Below are 23227 nucleotides of genomic sequence, written 5' to 3'. Positions count from 1 at the left end.
CTGAATGAACTGCTCATGCCCTTCAGCCATGGTGGCTCAAAGACAGATATGATCACCCAGAGATGGGTAGTGCATAAAGATTATAATACATACATGCAAAACAAAGAATACAAAATTGAGCATATCTTCTAAAAAGTGTATTACTGTAATATGAATCTGTGTAAGAGGCTGTATAGGGATACAGAGTAAATCTAGAACAACTACAGACCACACCCAGCGGTCTGTGGAGAGTTACTGAAATGCCAAATATAGAAAATTTCCTCTCAAACTGTCATCTCTTTCATCAGTGAAACAAATGTATAGTGCATCCATCCCACACTTGACTGTGTATAACACTCTGCAACAACGACAACAAGAAACCAGTGAGTAGGCAGAATCAACCCATGCTTTTATTTAATCCATTGCATATAAAAACTTTTTTTTCATTCTTTTTTATTTGTTTTTTTACATAAAGTTGTATGATCTACAGTGCTATCCAATAGACTGCAATTAACAAGGAATCCATTAAAATAACATTTTAATTGTCCTGTGAAACGTCCAGACAAGTTGGCATTCTAAAGACATAACCCAAAAAATAATTGTCCTGAAGACCTTTTTTTAAGTTACAGTTTGTGTTTTCCTTTCATACCATAAAAAATAGAACACAGAATGAGAAAAGAACCCACTGTTTCCATTGGTCCAGGGCTGTTTAGAATCTACAGTATGTGTGTCAAAATAAGAGTCCCTGTTTCGGGACAATGATGCACTCACCCAAACCCCCATCCCACCCACCCCAATCTGCCCTTCACTACAGAAATATACTAAACCCTTCTCCTGTCCGGCAGAAAGATGTCAGTTGTTTTGAATATTGCAAGTAATGCGAGTGGAAGTGTGGGCCGAGCATAGATAAGCAACACACTGTCAGTGTTTCAGCCATAATTAATGCAGCAGTGGCTGAACATGCAGATGTGTCTCAAAGCCTCTGTGCTTCGTAGGCTGTGGTTGCGAAGCAACTACACACTCCTGTTGCACCCCATTCAGTGTTTGGAGCTGTGGTACAACCACATGGATGTAGACGACACTGCAGTAACTCTGCACACACACAGAAAACTTACTCCCATATCGTTTAAATCCGACCGGTTTAGTCACATCTTTGAGTGTAGTGGCAGGGCGTAAGGAAGGTGTGAGTTGTTTCGACCAGGTCTACAGCAAATACGACTCTTGGACATCCGGCTATAGGCCACACATCACTCAAGTAGGACATCTTTGGCTTGTGGTTGACCTGAATCCCTGCAAGCTTCTGCACTGACAACATATTTTCTTCAGAGACACATTTTTGATGGAGCAGTATGTGTTTGGTTGTGATAGTAAAAAGGCAACATTTTCCAATTCACAACAGGAGATCAGGCCAACCCAAGCCAAATATTCACTAATGCAGCAAAAGAGAACTAGAAAAAAAAAATAGAAAAAAAGGCTAAAGTAAATGACATGCGTTGAATTTAAGGCACAGCCCATGGGCCAAGGAACAGTTTCTTTTTAAAAAACAATTTGGCTTTCCCCCTCTCTTCACTGAGCTACTTCTCAGATAAGCAACATGTCAATGGATCATTTTTACACTGAAGCTTTTACACTGTAATAAACATTCTCTCAACAAATTGTACATAATACAGCCACACCATCATCAAAAGGGATGATAAGAATCAACCATTTACAGCAAACGGCATTATGATAGTAATAACATTAATAATTATATATTATATACAGCACAATAAATATAATTTTGTAAACAGCGATAAAACCAGAACATTTTATTACAGGTAAGGGCATTGGGTGAAGATGAAAAAGAGAGAGAAAAAAAATCTTGGCACAAAATGAATGAATGAAGTTTCGAAATGAAAATTAAAATAAGCCCCCTTTAAAAAAACAATGTGCAGTATTTCAAGTTTTTTTTTTCTTTTTACATTTGTTGATTTTTCATATTTTATGTACACAGAGAAAAAAAAGGTATATTTGGGTATTGTAACTGCCAAGCCTGTACTGTGGTCTATGCTACAGTTAAATATTTACTGTACCACCTTTATATTGCAAAAATGACTCAACAATTACAAAAGTATACCAATAAATAATAGCATCAGGTGTAAAGTGAAAAATGATAGAAACATGGAAAAAGAGTCTTGGCCCAGGTGTAAGACAGCACTGTTCAAGCCTATGTATTCATGAGTGAGTGTTTTGGCGTGTTTAAACATATTACAAATATTTAAGTGGTGATATATGAACATATCAGTGCATTAGAATATCTACGTAGAGGATAGATTTATCTGATGACTACGCAACGGAGCTGATTGTCTTGTCGAAAACAAAGACAGCAACTGGGTTTAATGTAGAGAAGGCAAAATGAAACATTATTTTGATGAAAAAAAAATGCATACCTCTTAACAGAAAATAAAGTTTCTGAAAACAAACAAAGTATGCAGCTGTTTGTGATGTGGACGTCAAACAAAATGGGCAAGAAAAATAAAAGGACAATAAAAGCTTTCATAACATTGGTATAAAATCACCCCAGTAGTTTTTAACACCATTACTATTTCTGTATACTCTGAGCACTAATCAAGCTTCTAAAAAAGGTGCTTTCTGTATCAACTACAAAGCATTGCATTGTCTCAGGATGTGTTCAAAAGAACTGCAGGCAACAATAATAAAATTGAAAGACTTCATCATAAACAATTTCAATAAACAAATTCAAGAGTAAAGCATAAGACTTCGGGTTCCTGCTTCCTAGTCAATAAAAATTCTCACCAAAATAATAAAAAAAACTATGAATAAATTCCAATTTTCAACTCACAGGAATAACCAAATAGGGGTATAGTGGCATGGGAATAGTAGTATAAATGCAATATTGGAGCAAGTGCAAACACATCAGAACACTCCAAATGTAATCCAGCCATCCAGCTTTCATCTCTGCGGCGTCATCTGCCATCAGGTTTTCAGCGGACAGCAGCATAAAATGCCTCCTAATTCGGAAAAAGAAAGGAAATGGCCTAATTGAGAGGGAGATTCTCCTTGAACACACCGTTAGCCGTCTCTGTGGAGTATGGGCACTTGATAAAACACAGAAACACCGCTAAAGTTTTAGACAAGGCTGAGACGAAGCGGACGAAAGGAAAATTTGATATTATGTGAACAGCACTGAGCAGACTGTACTAAATGTACTAAACTTAAGTTTGTAAAAGGGAAGGCGTAGAAGTGAAATAAGGACACACCACTTTAGTACAAACAGGTATGGAGAGGAGTTTTCCTGAGTGCAAAAAAACTTGAAGTACCGGTGGGCGTGTCTGAACGAAGCTGACAGGCGGAGTGGCAAAGGTGGAGAGCAGCACACGCTTTGGAACCATAAACATAGATGTATAAAAAACACAGACAGACCCCACAAAACCCCAAAAAATATTCTATAAATAATCATCTGTCATTACTAAGAAGAACAGTTAATCAGGTGCTGTCCATAAACTGCTATGTGTCAGGGGTTTCCTCTTTCTCCTCTGCTACCTCTTCCTCCACGGCACACGGTTGTGAGCAGGGTGTCTCCCCCTCTTCCGCTACCTCCTCCTCTTCGTCCTCCCCCACCTGTTCGTCTAAAGGAATCTCTGTTGATTCAGAGTCCTGTGTACAGAGTGTTTTAGAGTCAGTACAGCTGTTTTCCTCGTCTTCTTCCTCCTCCTCATCCTCCTCCTCCTCCTCATCCTCGTCTTCCTCCTCCTCCGGCTGGCTGCCGCTGTCTTTCTCAGTGTCTGACTCCCCGTCCTCCTCCAGGGTGAGCTCAAATTGGAACTTGTCCCCTCCTGGTGGTCGAGTGCCGTCCTCAGGCTCGTCCAAGGTAGGAGAGGGGCTTTGGGGGATAGTGCTTTGGTACCACTCCCTGTTGTCTTCCAACGTGTCCAGGATGTCCTGGGCGTCCGGGTGGACCAGGTCAGCCCACGTCTCCCACAGAGGGTGAACGATATAATCTATGAAGCCAACCTACAGGAAGCGAGGGGGAAAAATAAGTTATTCAATGTGTGTCTATGCACAATATGCATGTGCATGTACAGTACATTTGTATGCGTATTACCTGGCTCTTTTCTACCGAGGCGTTGTGTTTGTCACACATAGGGCTGATCTCCATGCTCCTCTCCCGCTCTCTGTCACCCTGGCTGAAGAACTCCTCCATGATGCGGTCCGTCCACTGTCGGTACAGCTGGAGAGGCTTGGTGGGGTTGCTCAGATCTGCACAGTGCACCATGTTCTGTAGAACCTGAATACAACAAATAAAAAGGTCTAAAACACGGGGCCCAAGCTAGCCACATGTTCCATGATTTAGGATAGAATGAAGCATAAAGGCTCTGCCACAGCATCATTTACAACAGTGATATTTCAGGCTGAGATTTTAATGAATTTGTTGTGATTAGTGAATTTCCTTGCAGAGATGAAGTAAATTTGTGCTTTGGTTTCAGCGTTCAAACTTGCTAAAATTTGATGCAACTAATTTCGAGTCCAAAATAAAGGAAGCTAGCATATTACGGTCATTGTGTCCTGCAAGTAGTTACAGCCTCACCATGGTTTCAGCACCACACATTTTGTAAGGACACCCAACCGAATTTCATTGTGCCACTTCAGAAGGCACTTAATAATGTATTTTTCTAAATATGTGAAAGGTTTTCAGAAGCCTACTCTAAGTCTTTGAATATACATGAAAATCACAAAAACACAGTGATATGGATACTTGGCGTTACTGGTCTGCAGCTTTATTCTGACCTGTATCCTGTCAGAGTAGTTGTCCAGCAGCAAGACACCAGAGCTGGTCACCTTCTTGGTTTCCACCATAGTTTTCAGATCAGCCAGTAGATTCATGTGCTTCGACATGTCTGTTGCTAGCACCTGGTAATACCAAAAAATATATAGAAAAAAAGTGATTGAATGAATGTATAATGTAGTGCAAATAATGCATTGCACTTAATATTTCCACTTACAATGTCAATGACCATCTTTCGCAGTGATTGTCTTTGTTTTTTGGTCATGTTTTGAAAGATATCACAGTTCTCTTCTTGTAGAAGCTTGAAACCAACTGCTAGATGGTGGTTCTCCAACACCGATGAGTCATTGTACATCAACGCTAGCTCTGAATCTGCATGGAGGACACAATTGATCATTTTAGTTAGTGGGATTGTGGTTTTTCAGGTTTTAAATAGTATAACAAAAACATGGCATTAACAGAATTTATGCATCAAGAAATTTGAAATGATTTTGCCGGGTTTATTTTGTAAGATAACACAATACAACAAGGTACATCTTTTGAACAGAACGAGGTGCTAATTAGAGTAACAACATTCACTGCTAATAGGCCTGAACAAATTTGCAATGTGCTGCTGTGACACATCCATCCCTTGCTCTGTGCATGGCAGAAGAAAGCCCCAGCACATTTTCCACTGAGAGGTTTCCCCACTCTGGGTCATTTGAAGGTCCTCTAGCTGTATTTAGATTTCCCATTAAGATGCATTAGTCTCGGCCATAGTGGAACAGAGCAGCAGAGGGGAGAAAGGGGATCCTGCTCTGTTGCTCTGTGGCTGACAGAAGATCAGTCTGGTGGCTCCTAACTAAGATGACTCACACTGCCTTTACTGCAGGGATTCCCCATTTGGGCTTATGGGAAGCGTGTGAGACTGTGCTGTGTCTTTTTAGTTCTGATGAAGGTATTACTAATACTCTTATGCAACACACACATTTGGAGTGGTTTCCAGAATGGCTATTTAGGGCGAGACCCACTGGATATAAAATCTATTTGTTTGTGTTTTCCTCTAAATTGCCAAAGCAAGGCGATATTCAGGGCACCTCCAGTCATGAGCGAAAAAAATAAAGCAGAGGTTCAGTCTCTTGCTTGAGGACACTTCATCTACCAACACAACACCATTAACCCTGTAAGTCTGGTTAAAGGCTTGGTTCACTCACTTCCATCATTTCCCTGGGAGGTATCTAGTCTTGCAGATAGTTTTGCTTTCCAGATTTTAAAATATCTTTGTGATTTCTGCCTCCACTTTACAATGGAGGCTGCAACAATGGATATCTAACAACTACAACTATCTTCAGCTGCCTGCATGGTTAGATACCACTAGAGGTAAATGAGAATATATGATTTATTTATTTATTTGTAGCTTTTGTAATTTGGTAGGCATTCATAATAAATAATAATAATACATTTAATTTATAATGCACTTTTCATCAAAGATCTCAAAGTGATATTATCCCACTTTATCCCAACAACAGCATTTAAACCACACAATACTGTATGTCAAACAAAGGGTTTCCCTATGCAGTGTTGTCTACGATGTCCATGTCTTGGTAAGGATGTTGAAAAACATCCTTACCAAGATAACATGTTTGCCTGAATGATGTTGTGTTACAAGGAAAGGGTACCATTGTGGACAATATTGATTTCCTCTTTGAACCCCTCTTTGTTGAAATCACTTGTCAAAGCCATCACACATGAGGTATGATGGCCGCGGCCTCCCTGCCACTGGGTGTCCCTGTGCCTGTTGGCTCGGGTCTCGTGTTTACCGTGTTGCAGGTGCTGATTGGCGCTGACGAGCTGCACCTGGTACAGGCTGCTATTTCTGGCTCCTGCCTTCAGGTCTGGCTCTGACAGGCATGGCGTGATGGCGACTTTAGCCTATTTCTTTACTCTTTGCTTAGTTACGTTGGTTAATGTTATGTTGTTTTTTATTATTATTTTTGATTGTTTAAAAATAAAATGGTTTTCGGGCGCCTGGGTAGCTCACCTGGTAGAGCGCACGCCCATATAAAGAGTCTCAGTCCTTGACGCAGCGGCCGCGGATTCAACTCCAACCTGCAGCCCTTTGCTGCATGTCATTCCCCCTCTCTCCCCTTTCAAGTCTAAGCTGTTCTGTCGAAAATAAAGGCCTAATATGCCCATTTTTTTTTAAATGGTTTTCTTTAGAAGCCTACTCTTGTCTCCTATTTTTGTCATGGTCTAAGAGCTGGGCTGTGACACTAAAAAAACACTAACTGGCACGTGTGCATGTGTGTTCCGTTTAGAAAATTTTTGCCATCCATGTACAGTAAATCTGCATCCAAGTTTGGTTGGGTTAATTGTCTGCAAATTGCAAGTGTGTGTGCCGGTGAGGCAGAGGCTACAGTGTGCACCTGGGTATCAGACTGTGAGTGTGTGTTCGTTTTTGTGAATATGCACTAATGACACTGCTGAGCCACTGACGTAGCTGCTAAGACAGCACCATATATAGACTCACTGGTGTTGATGAGGAACTGGTTGGAGACGCCAGGATGGTCCACGTCGTGAATTGCACTGGCAAAGATGGCAGCTAAAATCTCAAGGTCTGTGAACACAGCCTGGTAGAAAAGAATCAAGCACAGAGGGGGAGGAGGGAAGGCATTGATGAGAGAATGAAATCGTTTGACAAAAATATCCTTGCAAGTAAGAGCCAATGATTGGACTTGAAGCAGAAGTTTGATTGAAGCTGATTGTGGAAGTGTGGGCTTTTATGCACATGCGCCTCACCTCGAGGGCGGGGGTGGATAGCAGCACATGAGTTGACTGGGTGACGTCAGCAGCATGAATGTTGTTATGGTAGGCCACATCGCCATGATAATGGTCTTCTAAGGTCATCAGGTATGTTATAAAGGTGTCAAGTGGAATTTTAAATGTTTTTAACAAGTCTCTTTCCTACAAACACAGGAGAGAGTTCATGGTCAAAACAATTTCAAGATTCAACATTATTTTGTAGTAAAAGATTAAGACAAAAAGAACAAGTGACAGTGCTTACCTGGAATATAGTGTGCATCATGACTGTCAGTGGCCGATTCCCAGAGAACTCTGAGATTTTAAAAACATTAAGGCCCCATTTATTCACATGCTCAAGCTCCTGAAAAAGGAATTTGAGACACAATTAGAAACAAAACATCCTTTTTTGCTTCTTTCAGTTCCTTCATTATTACCTGAGCCCCTACCCCAAAGCACATTTCAGATAGTGTATTTTTATGTGAACTTGTGACTTATTTTAGTTGCTGCACAATCTGTGTGTACACTATTTGTCAGGACACACAAACACACCTTAGCAAGTTCATCCTCCGTCTCAGTCTTAACTCCGAAGCGAGGGATATTAGAGTTTGTGAGGCTAGAGGAGTGTTGCAGCTTTTTTACCCCGCTGATCTGAGACATGGGCTTGTTCTTCTTCTCCTTCTCCTTCTGCGTCTGAGGTGTTGGCATCTCCACTTCATGTTGCTTGTCTGGAGAGACCCAGTGAAACACAAGTGAAAGGTGAATATGATGATGATGAAGTCTCCCACTTCATTTTGGGATTATGTTGGAGTGGTTGAACCAGAAAAAAATCAAGTTATCTTCCTGAAAATGTGGCCTGAATTTGATATGATGGTACTACTATATCCGGGTTTAAGTAAAACACTTGTTTACGAGATTAATCGTACTGCTGTTTAAACAGGGTTTCTGAAAAATTATGTATACTGCATGTGTATGGCCATATACGAAACATGACACCACAGACTCACTCTGAAGCTTGGCAACATATTATTTTTTACATTTCAGACAGAAGGAGATTTTTTTTAAATTTCAAACCAGTGAGTCTATCTTCCTGTGTCATCACTCACCCAGGAAGGTGCTGGAGATGAACTCAGAGACCTGGTTCCCAGAGCGGCTCATCTCTGATAGGTGAGTCAACTCCCTGTTCAACATCCTCTTGAACTAAAAGAGAAAAACACACATAAACACACACACACACACACACACACAAATGAATGAGGGGTGCCACAGTTTGTGATACAGGGCAGAAAAATCCCACACATTTAAATAAATCTTACCCAAAAACGGCAAACACAATTCAAGAGCTAAATAGACTATGCTCATTTGACTATAAATATTCTCTAAATATATGTTTGAGGCAAAAAGCATGAGGCCACTAATACAACATTTTTTATTTTATTAAAAACATATTTTCCTGATGGCAGTGGGGAAATGAAATGGTTTCATCAACACAGACCCTTTTACTAAGAAATTCTTTAATTTCCAGTCACACCAAAAGAGCTGCACCCAGGAACATCACTGTTTGTGGTTTAACACACACACACACACGCACGCACGCACACACACACACATACACACACACACACACACACACACACACACACACACACACACACACACACACACACACACACACACACACAGGGTCAGAAGGGGGATGTACGTAATCAGTAACCCAATTTCCCAGTTTCTTTCTTTCAATTTCAGTTTTTCTCCTCCGCACTGCCTGCTCCTCCCTGCCTCTCCCTCACCCCATTCTCTTTTCTCTCTCCTGTGCCTAATTGGAGTGGCAGACTCAAATTTAGCTCCGGGATTTGATTTGAAGACCAAACTGATTGACAAGGAGGAGAATGCTTGAAATCAGGGATTTTCTAAAGTAGCTGCAAAACAACAGAGTTACAAAAATGGATGGCAAATTAAAAAACCTCTCAAACTAAATCGCTGCATTATTTGAATCATTCTGGCTTCAGTCCAGATGCATACTTTATGTATATTGATTAAGTATACACATTAATATTGATCACTTAAAATAGACCATTACAACACTGCAGAGTGATTACTGCGCAATTGTGTACTGACATCCTATTGAAAAACACCCACAGGCATTTATTAGGTGGCTTTTTAAAAGGGAGAGACACAAGAGCCATCTGTAGTGTGCTTTTGTCAGGGAATAAAAGCCAATAGAGTAGAAAAGCACCAAATACGTCACGTAGAACTGTATTCACATGACGCATAACTATTAAAACAAATAAATGGAATGCCAGTGAGATTAGATCACTGCAAAAAAGGAAGAATTAAAGATTTTTGCTTTTTTAATTAAAATGTGTGGCTAACCTAAAAAAAAACATCCCTCGTAACATCCAAAAAATATGGAGCAACTCAACTACCCAGAGGATTGTTGACCTAAAAATGTTTTCCCAGAGCTCTATGAGTTACTGTTTTATTCCATCTAAGAGACCCTTTGTGGCAATAAAAAAAACTGAAATGACCAACAAGTATTTAACAATTTACACGTGTTGTAAATATGTCTGTGCTTTTAAATCCAAATTCACTTAAAAGTGTATGTTCTTCTTTGCCGTTCATCCAGCCATAAGTACAGTGCAAGCATCATCAGCTGCATCAAAATAGATGATGGATCCAGAAATGTCACACCTTTGAAGCATTGTTTAATGTGCGACATGTTAGCGAGGAGCTACATACGTACATTATGTGGTTTCTATTTGTGGTCATTTAACCCTGCATCAAAATCTGTGTCATGGATGCACCTCAGTTACAAAACACACAATTTAAACAATCACATTAAAATGTAAAAAAAAAAAGGATTACACCTGAATAATTAATTAAAATAGATTAATCCGAGGCTCCATCTTACCTTTATATATCCCCAGGACACAGAGAGCAGATAATTTGCTTCAGGCATTTTGACAAATCAACAAAATCAATCCAGAAATACAGTTCGGGTGATGAAAGCGCTAGACAGCTAACGAAACAAAAACAGTCGGCAGCTCTGGCCACTAAAATACTTCAACCTGAAGAGCCTTCAGAGTTTGGTTCAATGTCCATAAATGAAGCATCATGTTCCTGTCCTGCAAATATCCACATAAAAGAGCCCATGTTCCAGGAAGCAGAGAGGAAAAGCAGATTCTGAGAGAGGAGCAGTGGGAACGTGGCTCCCCAAAGATCCGATGAGAGCATATCGTGACCACACACACTGTGATGCACATGATATGTGCACACACTCACTCACTCACACACACACACACACACACACACACACACACACACACACACACACACACACACACACACACAGTTGGATACAGGGACACACTGCTGAGGTTGTGAATAATTGATAATAGTGCGGATGCTTGGTAGATGCCAAAGCAACAGGACAACAAAATAAATTCTGTAAATTCTCAGCTCCCAAACAGGGCTGGCTGCCTGCCTCTGTGTGTATGACACAAGCTCCCATGTGACGAGCACAGGCTGCTTCTCTCTCTGTGTCACACAACAGCAGCAAATCAGAGCCCAGATATGGAAGAAGTGTGAGCTCATCATCACCTCTTATTGGCTTGGATTGAAACAGACTTGAGGTCACCTGCTGTGTGATTGGCTGGGATTGAAGTCAGTGGAAAACCCTGACCCCTTCCTTTTCCTTCCATTCCTGCAGTGCAGCGGGATGTGGTTTTGTGTGTGTGTGTGTGTGTGTGTGTGTGTACGTGTGCGTGCGATTGTGTTCACATACAGTATATGCTTGTTTATTTGTATGCAAGACATACATGTATTCACATTACATGCAATAGTTTGTGTTTTTTTATGCGTTTACATGTTGACTGACCTAGCCTTCTGTACAATACAATGTACAAGCACAGGTTACCTCATCCAACATGATCCAATACAAAGAAACTGAGGTCAGCTTTCACGCCTGTATTCATGGAAGATGAGTCACAGTAACATCACTGTTGAGATGATGTATTACATGAAAACCAATTAATCTTGCAAAAAGAATGAGCGTCACATTTAGCTGAAGTAGGTAGGACAGAAACTGAAAGCAGTGCGTCCACACAGGCGGCTGTGTGTGTCACTGAGCTCGAGACGTTGTCACTTTAGTTGAATACAAGGATCAAACCTTATTGAAGGTAGAGTTTTAATGCACTTTTGCCATCAGTAACAGCATGAATGGTCCCCTTATAAAAGAAATCATGTGTAAATACAAATATAAACAAATATGAAATAATCATAAATGTATTTCATGTCTCTGGAAGTAATTTCTATTGCATCTAATTTAATAGCACCAAATTATCTTGCATTTTAATGCTATTGTATTTGATAAGATGATATCATAGTGAACCTTAAGAGAATAAAAAATATTTAAAGTCAGACCTTATAATCTTATATACCTTAAAATATCAAGTCAGACGACCAAAAATCAAGCGTTCCTTGCAAGGGTCTGCTTCGTCTGACAACAATGCTATGAGAATGGTGAGAGTGAACTTAAACAGTAAAGTTGCGGGCCGGACAGCTAAACAATAAGCTAAAACTCTCTATAAAGCTCTGTAAAGCCGAACTGAGCAGTGGAGTTTGGGAATAATTCTCCGCGGATGGCTGTGGCTCAGCGCTTTGTCTGGTAAGGTAGAAAGGCACTATATAAATGCATTATGGTAAATGCATTACCATATACAGAACATGCATGTGTCTGTGATGTTCCAGTGGCTACATGGATTGAAAAGGGACCAAACCTGTCTCTGCTTACTTTACACCCCACCTCTGTAGCCAGCCTGGCACTGTGAGTAATTTACAGCTACGCTGGAGCAGATGAGACAACTGTCTAACTGAGATCCAGCAGCTTTGATTGACTCTGAGCCAAGCAGGCCAGCACAGGCCCACCACCCACACACACACACACACACACACACACACACACACACACACACACACACACACACACACACACACACGCGCACACACGCACACGCGCACACACACACACGCGCACACGCGCGCGCGCGTGCCCACAGACGACCCTCCGAGTCCTATCCACAAAAACTCTTTCTCTCCATCACACAAATACACACCCATATTGACAGCTTAGCCAAGAGGTGTGAACACAAACTATTGGGTAGAAATTGGAAAGTGTCACAGTAAGCTCAGCTGTGACTTGTGTGTAATTTGTTCCTCGGCAGAGTGACCAAAATAGCCCACGACACCTCCAGATCTCTGTTGCATTTGTTTCTTTTCTCACATTCCACATTTATTCTGGTGGCTAACGCCCCCCTCTCTACTGAATACAGGAGAATAGCAGACACTCTAATTGCCACTACTGTTTTCAATCAATGTACCACTGACTGTTAGATGTAAGTCTGCTATCCATTTATGACCTTCACAAAATGTTGAGAAGGAAATCTATACAGTATGTAGGAAGCTAAACGGTTATGGTAAGTGGTAAGATAGTCTCGCATTGCCAGACCTTCCTCTACAGCGCTGCGGAGGAGGGTCTGGTGAGTCCACACAGCATTCCGGGATGGGAGAAAAATGTGCTCTGGTTTATTGGCTTTTTTTTTTTTAGATACTTTTTCAGGCTTTTCCGCCTTTAATTTTTGACAGGACAGCTAGGTGAGAAAGGGGAAAGACATGCAGGAAATTTGTCACAGGTCGGATTCGAACCCTGGACCTCTGCGTCGAGGCATAAATCTCTCAGTATATGTGCGCCTGCTCTACGACTGATCCAACCCGGCCACTATTGGCATTTCTTTAAACCAACCACAATCGGCTTGGGCGGCACTAAGTGCCGCACGGAGCAACGGTCCCTCTGCAAAATAGCCTTGGGAAGGAACTTGTTTGGGTGGAACGTGTACGTTCAAAGGTTGTTTTAGTCGTGCAACAGAAAACTCAGATTGGACAGATAGTCTAGCTAGCTGTCTGGATTTACCCTGCAGAGATCTGAGAAAAGGTTAACCATAGTTCTCATAAATCGACCGGAGTTTAAATGCCAACACAAAGAAAGCCCAAGGCAATGGATATCTGGTCGGCAATGGAGCAATCCCGGAAGTGGAACATCGTGGATATAGACTAGTGATAAGACTTTTGTGAAAACAAAAAAACTAATAATAACAGAAAGATGCAAAGATAAATAGATCATACTGGGAATGGAGATAGGCAAAGAGCCATTCTATCATCTCTCAATTCAGAAAGTCCAAAAGACAAAACCAACCAGCAACTTGTTCAGTTACTGAAGAATGACTTCAACCTGCACTTGTAAAACTAACGAGTTACTAACAGAATGATGACACAATTCAGAGACGTCTCCTGGCTGAAGTAGATCTAACTTTTGAGGACATAGCAGGACGTAGTGAAGTACATTAAAATGTAAAACACATCAACAAAACCTGAGCACAAATCAACTACTGTATAAAGAGCCTTTGCTGAATAAGAACTCATCCTGTCTGATATCATCACTGTATGGCATCAGAACAGCACCGTCACAGTAATACTGATCATGAGCTGCTCATATCTCTTTTCAACCTAACAAAGCAGATTGCCTAAATGGGATCTCCACAAGTGTGGGCTGTGTGCATGAGTGCAAATTACAACATTGCCAGCAATGTTTAGTTGTTTTCATGAATACAATACCACTCGGCCAGGCATGCCAAAACACTTATTTATGAACTTCAATGGAAAATGAAATACATAGCATAACGTGGTGTTAACATATAACATAGCGTTTTCAAGCCAGGGAGCGGAGTTCACTTCAAAAGTTCAAAGCAATATACTTTCACAAAGGGAAACACTCAGGAGTGTTTTAATCTAAACCACAATCTTGTTCCTAAACTTAACTAGTCGTTTTGGCGTTTTGGTTTTAACTGTCGTCACTGCATGACGCTTACTTTTTCTTGACTAAACTAACGCCACTTCCATGGCCCCTGAAAGGACCGTCACCTGGCGGTGCCTGTGGCCGGCTCACAGTCACCTATTGGCGGCTAAACACATCTACCAACTGCTGCTGATACGGCGGACCTCTGTAGCCGGGTCACGGAGCTCTGTAGCAGCCTCCAACTAGCAACTGCTGCTCGTATGTTATCATTCTATCGCACTATAGACTGTTCACGTTACAGCTTTTTATTTAGCCTAGTTTAAAATACTTCTACTATTCTACTATTTTAGGTATGGTCTATTGGTGAAGTAGCATTGATCACTTTGAGGGGGGGGATACATTTTGTCCCCACCGGGGATAAAAAATAATTCAGCAGAGACAGGGATATATAGACCAGAAAGGAGGAAATCCCACACGTTAGTATTACCAAGTAATGTTAGATTCAGGTCAATATGCCCATGTGTTGTTGCTTGATAGGCTTGAGTTTGCCATATTATACTTTCAGCATATTTTTTTAACCTCAATAGCATTTGAGGTTATTCCGGAGAATATTCTCCGGACATTATTTGTCATTGTTTTGGATTATTGCAATAATAATAAACATTTGCATAAAGCAAGAATATTTGTCCACTCCCATGTTAATAAGAACATTAAAAACTTGAAAAATATCTCTTTAAAAGTACATTTAGAACAGATAGAAAATGTATGATTAATTTGCAATTAATCGCCAGTTAGCTATGCACAATCATGCGATTAATCACGATTAAATATTTTAATCGATTGAAAGCCCTAGTTTGTGCCAACAAGAGGGAGAAACAAATTTATTTAAAACGTTGCAACAGACACACTCAGGCATATCAAGCTTTAAGGTTTTAGCCTAGTTGTACAGTATGTGTGGTGGCCAGTGGAGAGGATCCAGGCAAAACACCACAGGTGTCCACCTAGACACTGGTTTTAGTTACTGCACATGTCACTCTGAATGGCTAGACATTTACATTACCAAGGCTGCAACACGAGATGCCAATTTTAAGAAGCTATTTCAAAATTTCAGTATTGCATTGTGTGCATCTCAGACTTTTCTTCGTTGATAAATGAAGGCTTATGTTGAGTATTGATTTATGAAAGTCTGCAGGATACAGACACAAAGTACAGTATGTGTGTCAGATGTAGTGACTGTATTTACCTATGATGTGTGTGTGTGTGTGTGTGTGTGTGTGTGTGTGTGTGTGTGTGTGTGTGTGTGTGTTGCTGAAGTGAGATAGCAGACTGGTTGGGCCTGTGGCTGTTGCCGTGACAACCAGAGATAGCTGTCCTGGTGAGCAATAGTGAGGCAGTGCATGATTTTGTCTTTCTTTTAATCTTTTCACTTTGAAATAAGGTGATATCTCGGTCATGCATGTGACCGCAGTAACATCAGCGGTGAGTGTGTACGTTTGTGTAAGTCCTTTGTCTGTCCATCCTCCCTGATTCTCCTCTTGGTCCATTCCCCCTTGTGTGACATCACAGTGTGTGACATCACCAGAGCTAATCAGCATTCATAGCGGCACAGCAGCCTCCCTCTACACACAAACACACACACACACACACACACACACACACACACACAGACACACACACACACACACACACACTGGAGGCGACTGGGCATGCTCACAGCACAAGTCCCTGTCTGCATGACGATGCTATAACTAACACACATAAAAAATATAACACAAACTGTCCAATGTGTGCTTTGATGGCTGAGTACTGACAAAGGCATCAAAGCACATCATATACAACCAAATAAAGATTGTAGAAGAAGTGAGCTCCTCAGGCTCCAAGACAAATAAACAGGGAGAGGGGCTTGATGACAAAGGAGCAGTTCACACACAGAGGAGGTAATGTCTATAAAATTATACTACACCCATTCAAATGAATCAATTCAACGACCTGTAATGTATTGGATCTATCTGCTCCTGGTAATTTTCATAAAGTTGTGCTGCACATCAGCTTGGCCTATCATTAAACAATAAACACCATTCCACTACTGCTGAATGACCACACAGTATATAGTACATTTCTTTGTAATTTTATATTTCTTTATTTATGTATGGAAATGCAGCTGTAGCAGTGGGTTGATTAAAAAGTCTGCTTAAATGGTGTATTCACGGGCACTCTCCCTTAAGTTAACCCATGAGGACAGTGCTGTTTGCAGCCAATTCCAGATGTTTCTAATAAATAATCTAAATAGATAATGTAACCTGAAACAAACACTAGATATAATACACAGTATATAATAGTGTTGGGTGAAGATCAGTATATATATATATATATATATATATATATATATATATATATATATATATATATATATATACATACATATATACATACCTTTGATTCTATGGCTTGGAAAAAACTGCAGGATGGTTTATTTGTTTATTTGTAATTTATGCTGCTACTCTGGTTTCTGGTCTCTTTTTCTAAATAATGGTGTCTTGCAAGCCTGCTGTGTGTATTATTTATGCACGACACAATAATAATAAAAATCCAATCAATTTATACATATACATCCTGTTCTCATCAGCCACAAAAAACACACCACAGTGAATCCTGGGTAGCAGCCTCTGACTCTGTTTCAATAAGAAACACAGGAAGTACATTGATAACATTGGGCAATATAAGTCTGACAAAAACAAAGCAAAAGCTATACCAATGAGTCCAACAGATGTTATCATGTTGGCCTCTAGAATTAAAAAAGTTGATGTCAACTTTTTGTTTTTCTTACCTTGTTGGAGGCCATCTCGCTGACAGAGTGTCTTGTCTGCAGCGTCTCCAGCTGGTCCAGACACCAGTCCAGCTCCTCCAGGGTCTCAGTGGCCAGTTTCTGGTAGGCCTCCTCTGCAGGGGCAAGACAGGAGGGCAAGGGGTCAGTAAGGGCCCGCTTCAGAGGGCTTGTGGACGGTCCAGGCCCGGGGTCTCCCACCCCACATACAGCTAAGCTGGGATACCCCGAGTAGACACATGGGTGACTCTTCATACTGGACAGGTGCGCCAGCTGTGCGGGCCTGGGAGTAGTCTTGTATCCTAACCCACAGATCAGCAGTCACAGGTCAGCTGAAGCAAAGCTCACTGATTCCCTTGGAGAAAAGAAACCTCCAGTGCAGTCCTACAGTTCAAATCCGGATTCTTCCTTTTAAGAGTAAGTCCGATACAATCCCAGGAAGTACGCTTGCAGGTGATGGATGGTAAACGGCCACCCTGAGTCACTTCTGGGTGTCCAAATGAATGTTAACAGTAAGAAAATCACAGCAGAGAATACAGAGGTAACCCACAGTGCAAAAGGAGCAACAGCAATTTCTCAGTAATCTTACACAGACAGACTCATTCACTATTTCCCAGACATAGCACACATATCACAGTCAGTGATCTAGGTGTGTAAGGTTTACACTATCATTTTTTAGAGAGATGTAATTCCAGTCATGTAGCAGGATGAACAGCAGTCTGCTTAGCAGGCCCATGTCTGCCATAGGAGAGATGGAGGGAAGACAGGGACGGTGGAAAAGAGGATCCCGTGTGAGACTCAGAACCAGTCAAGATCCATGTCAATACTGTCCAGCAAGGAACAAACACCAGATTGTTCACAGCATGCTGACATGGTTAACAAATACAAGACACCTCAAATACACACGGACGGTAACAGACACACATATGCATACATACACATACACACCAGACGAAATGCTAACCATAACACATCATGATTTTGTCTCCACTCTCTACCAATGAAAACATCCATGGTATCCGGGAAGCAAAGGGTATAATCCGGTGCTGTGTGTGTGTGTGCTGGATAGTGTTTCCTATAGATGCTGTGTGTATAGAGGGTGGGCTTCTGTTGCTCCAGCGTCCCTGGTAGCCAAACGTGCTGCTCTCCCCAAGCTGTACCTAAAGCCTGAGAGGACTGCACTGTGGATGGGAAGGGAGAGTTACAAAATGTGGACTGGAGTAATAAAGGAGTGGAGCCAGAGCTGGGAGCTCCCTATACTGTGTGTACCTGCATGCTAAGATATGTTCAGTATACAAATACACCAAAAATAGAGAGGGTAAACAAATGGATGGCTGATGATATGGTAAAGTGTTAGAGCGTTAGCATCACAATCCCTACATCTACTTCAGTTTGTTTTCATTTGAAATTGAAGACATGCCTCTCTCAAAGTCAGCCTTTGTTAAAAGAAAATGTCACCTCGTCAGAAGCCAATTAATATTGATGCCTTGACTAATTTGGGAAAGCACAGGCTTTTAATGTTATGTGATCTGGGATCTGAGAGGGGGAGGGGGGGGGGTGTCACGTTTAGCTGTAATTCAATTAACCGAACAGAGAAAACAGTGGAAGATTAAAATACACGAGGACCACATTTAATCACACGACAGTTAGCATTTTGACCCCATTAAAGCCTTTGGAAAAATACTGTGCTGTCTTTATTTAGGCTTAAATGATAAAAATGCTGCTTTTTCACTTATCTTTCATTCTGGGACAATCCATCCTAAAAGTAAATGATGCAAAGTTTAAAGCTCTGGGTTGCATGTGTAGATTTTTCAGCTCCTGAATATTTCAAGGGTCTATCGCAATTTGGAGTGATGAATTATAATATTGTATTGTACTATGTTTGGAAACATGCACCACATTTTTGTTTCAATGCACAACTATTATTATTATTATTAGTAGTGTATATAAGCATGACCACTGACCATTTCTTTTGTCACCTCCTATTATCAAGAATATCCCCCCCTCCTGCTTCATTGTCTTTGACAAATCTCTCCCTCCCTCCTGCCATTAGTCCCCTTCCTCTCCCACACTCCTCGTTTCCCTCTGCTGATCTATGAACATCCTTCCTCCTCCCTCTTTTGTCTCCTTTCTGTCTCTCTCCTCTTTCTTTCTCTCAGTCTCCCTCTCCCTCTCTCTCTCTCTCTCTGGTGTGGTGTCGGTGGCTGGGGTGCTACTCTTTCTGACAGCAACTGCACTGACGTCAATGACATTCTTCTCATGCTTAGTGCGACATCAGACACCGGCGCTTGGAGAGGCCACTCTGCTGCACAGACGCAGGGCTGCAGCCAAACTATGTACCGGAATAGCTCGACAGTGAAGTCGGACTGTGAGAGGGAGAATATGAGAGAGGAGGAGGAGGAATGGGAAGAAGGAGAAAAATATGCAGATACAAGAGAAGAGGGGAGGCTGAACTACTAAGAAACAATACTGATGTGATATCAGTTGGTAGATAATTCATATATGTTGTAATTTTATCATGCATCAGCCCAGATGCTTGGATGTTCAGCAGCTTTGGTTACATTTTAAGATAGTATAATGTACCAATTACAAAATAAACCTGTAATGGATTCCAAAAGAATGCACTGTACCACACGTGTCATTTGCCAATATAATTCATATTTTTTTTAAATGATCCTATTTAATGATGTTTAGTTTCACTATGATTTATTCCTCGTCCTCTTGTGTTGTTTAATAAAAATGTTATTTTTCCCTCCACATGGAGCATTGATGTCCTTATACCAATGTTGTGGGGAATTTGAATGGTATGGAAATAAAGCCAAAGGACAATATTGGTAAAATATTCATCTTTAGTACCTCCACTCTACCCCATATGGAAAGATAAAGGAATTTCCATCTCTTTAAATACTCTAATACATTGTAAGAGGCCTGGGCCATTTAAATAAAATATCCTATTTATCTATCCAATCACCTCAAGCCCAAGTTGTTTCCATATAAAGTACAAGATACAATGTCAAGGAGAGATGGAAAGGTAGAGTAATTTAGAGTAGTGACCTCACTCATTATATAATGAACTTTATATCCAGAATACAAAACAAAAGTTTGAAAAACTACAATACCATTTTGGACTGAGTTTATGGGATGTTAAGTGATAAAAGAATATTGTCCACAATCTCATGCTGAATGATTATGAATCAATGTTTTTCTCTTTAGCTTTAACCAGCATATATTCTCATCCACAATAGATAAAAGGTCACAGAACTACTGGTAATTTAAAAGAAAATCTTAAGAGAATTCTGAAATATCTTCTTTATCTGAACAGTAAGTGGGATGAGCATAGACAGGAAAGTAGAAATAGAGCAAAGAAGCGTCAATGTAAACATTCTTGAAATCACTAGTATCCTATCCCTAACTGATGTACTGAGTTACTATTTTTTGAAATTATTCTTCCTTTATTGTCTTTGTCTGCAAGATGACTTAGGCGCCTCATCAGCAAGCCATTGCATTACAAGTAGTCAATACTCAAACAAGCATGCTCATGACTCACAGCTGTCACCAGTTTATGGCAGGGCCCATAATGGCTGTGCACCAGTATGATTGTGTTCTAAATATAGCAAATGTCACCAGTTCCTCATATATAAGCAGGTTATGTATCAGGAATGCGATTCTTGGGAGAAATGTTTAGCTTGATCTCCCTCAAACGTGGAAGAAGAAAGCACTTTTACACTTAAAAAATAACAATAGTGATACAATAAATGTTTTTACCCCTTTTAACAATATAAATGACTATGTGTGCTTATGTGATTATATGGATGTCTGCACACATGCCTTAGAGATCATTTTACTAAACAAAACACAGTGAAATTATTTATTAATGATGGAGGTTATATGGTTTCCCCTGCAAACAGCAGCTAGATTACAGCCATTGATACTGCTAGAAAGCAAAGTGACTGTCAAGGACAAGTCTATTCTAGCCATCTAAGACTGTCTGTGCCATGTCCTGCTCACAACAAAAACTCAAAAAGTAGGCCAGAAAGATGCTGTCTGTCTATTGGTTACAGCACATCAGACTATTCAAGTCAGGTAAGACTATATATACTCAGCAAAAAAAGAAACGTCCTCTCACTTTCAACTGCTTTTATTTTCAGCCAACTTAAAGTGCCCATATTATGAAAAAATCACTTTTTCTGGGATTTGGGGTGTTATGTTGTGTCTCTGGTGCTTCCACACACATACAAACTTTGAAAAAAATCCATCCATGCTGTTTAGAGTGAGATACGGTTTCTGAATGTGTCCTGCCTTCAGTCTCTGGGTGAGCTGTTCAAAATCGGCACGGCTTGTGACGTCACAAGCCAAAACGAGCAGGCTAACCGCAACCATTAGCTCATAGCGTTAGCATGCTAACGCTAATGCTAACGCTAACGCTAGCATGCTACCTCGTTCTCAATAGCAAAACACTGCTACAACACACACAAGTTCACCATAATCTACAAAAGAACTACTTCCATGTGCACCCTCATTTAGAAGTCTCCCAGCTAATCCTGCCTTGTAACTGACCGAAGTTGTAGAAACAGCCTTTCTTTTACTGTCTATGGAGCTAGCTAGTTGACATGATCTACATCTGAGCTACTGGGCATGTGCAGCGCAATCAAAGATAGTACAGAAGAAGAAGAAGAAAAGATGTCTCACTCTGTAGCTAAAACAGAGACCAGCTGAAAAGAGGATCTGCAGCAGTGAGAGAGAGCACTGCAGTACAACAAAAATATGGTGTTTTTTGAAAATTAAACCATGTAAACCTATTCTGGTACAACCTTAAAATACAATTATGAACCTGAAAATGAGCATAATATGACTGCTTTAACATGCGTAAAGCTTTGTATGAACATAACAAAATTCAGCTACTAAGAACTAAACTGAACGTTTCACAGACATGTGACTAACAGAAATGGAAAATTGTGTCCCTAAACAAAGGATGGTCAAAATCAAAAGTTGCAGAACGTTACAGGGAATACATCCTCCTCCCTCATGTGGTCCCCTTCCTGCAGGCTCATCCTGACATGACCCTCCAGCATGATAATGTCACCAGCCATACCATGCAAGACAGGAATGTTAGTATTCTGCCATGGCCAGCGAAGAGCCTCAAGGATCTCAATCCCATTGAGCACGTCTGGGACCTGTTGGATCGAAGGGTAAGGGCAAGAACCATGCCCCCCAGAAATGTCCAGGAACTTGCAGGTGCCTTGGTGGAATAGTGGGGTAACATCTCACAGCAAGAACTGGCAAACCTAGTGCAGTCCATGAGGAGGAGATGCACTGCAGTACTTAATGCAGCTGGTGGCCACACCAGATACTGACTGTGACTTTTGATTTTGACCATCCTTTGTTCAGGGACACATTTTTCCATTTCTGTTAGTCACATGTCTGTGAAACGTTGTTCAGTTTAGTTCTTAGTAGTTGAATTTTTTTATGTTCATACAAAGTTTTATGCATGTTAAGTTGGCTGAAAATAAAAGCAGTTGAAAGTGAGAGGACGTTTCTTTTTTTGCTGAGTTTATATAGCCTGACAATCCATTACTGAAGTATTGATAAGTCCATGGATGAAATACTAAAACATGGCCACCTCATGGCACCGAACTGACATCTGTATTGTATAAACCAAAACTAAACACTTTCTTTAGCTTATCTCTAAGAAAGTAAGTTGATTAAGAATGTGGGGAGTTAACATCCACTATAAAAACTGCCTCATGGAATATATAGGCAGGGTTCACAAACTGTCTGTCTGTCTCTCTGTCTGACATATGGTTACAATGGATGCCAACTTGCAAAGTACCACAAAAAAGCAGTGAACAAACCTCTCTACCTGTTTACCTGCTTTTCAGAAACTGATTGAAGATTTAACAGCATCTTGGCTATACAAACAAATGATATCCACAAAAGGCCACACATATCCAAACTTTACACAAAATAGCAAAACAAGAGCTACTGACGAGGAAATATTTGCTCTTGGTTA

The 23227-nt window shown here is 40.7% G+C and overlaps 1 protein-coding gene across 7 annotated transcripts in view; it reads right to left on the bottom strand.

Moving 5' to 3' along the window:
* Positions 1-360: 360 nt before the first annotated feature.
* Positions 361-23227, bottom strand: part of pde4d (phosphodiesterase 4D, cAMP-specific) — a 202479-nt gene continuing 179612 nt past the window's right edge. For 6 of the 7 annotated variants that reach the window (XM_031309094.2, XM_031309093.2, XM_035992010.1 and 3 more), the window contains 10 exons: positions 17221-17333; positions 8650-8743; positions 8096-8271; positions 7809-7907; positions 7544-7708; positions 7275-7374; positions 4983-5137; positions 4768-4890; positions 4085-4267; positions 361-3993 (listed from right to left, as the gene is read on the bottom strand). In XM_031309094.2, coding sequence (XP_031164954.1) covers positions 3487-3993; positions 4085-4267; positions 4768-4890; positions 4983-5137; positions 7275-7374; positions 7544-7708; positions 7809-7907; positions 8096-8271; positions 8650-8743; positions 17221-17333 — 1715 coding nt within the window. In that variant the 3' untranslated portion in view covers positions 361-3486. Of the gene's footprint in view, positions 3994-4084; positions 4268-4767; positions 4891-4982; positions 5138-7274; positions 7375-7543; positions 7709-7808; positions 7908-8095; positions 8272-8649; positions 8744-10454; positions 10832-17220; positions 17334-23227 lie in introns of those variants that run through there. The other variant, XM_031309097.2, reaches the window with a different exon arrangement.

Source organism: Sander lucioperca, chromosome 2 (assembly GCF_008315115.2).
Source record: "Sander lucioperca isolate FBNREF2018 chromosome 2, SLUC_FBN_1.2, whole genome shotgun sequence".
Taxonomy (NCBI): domain Eukaryota; kingdom Metazoa; phylum Chordata; class Actinopteri; order Perciformes; family Percidae; genus Sander; species Sander lucioperca.
This window is presented reverse-complemented; position numbering and strand designations above follow the sequence as displayed.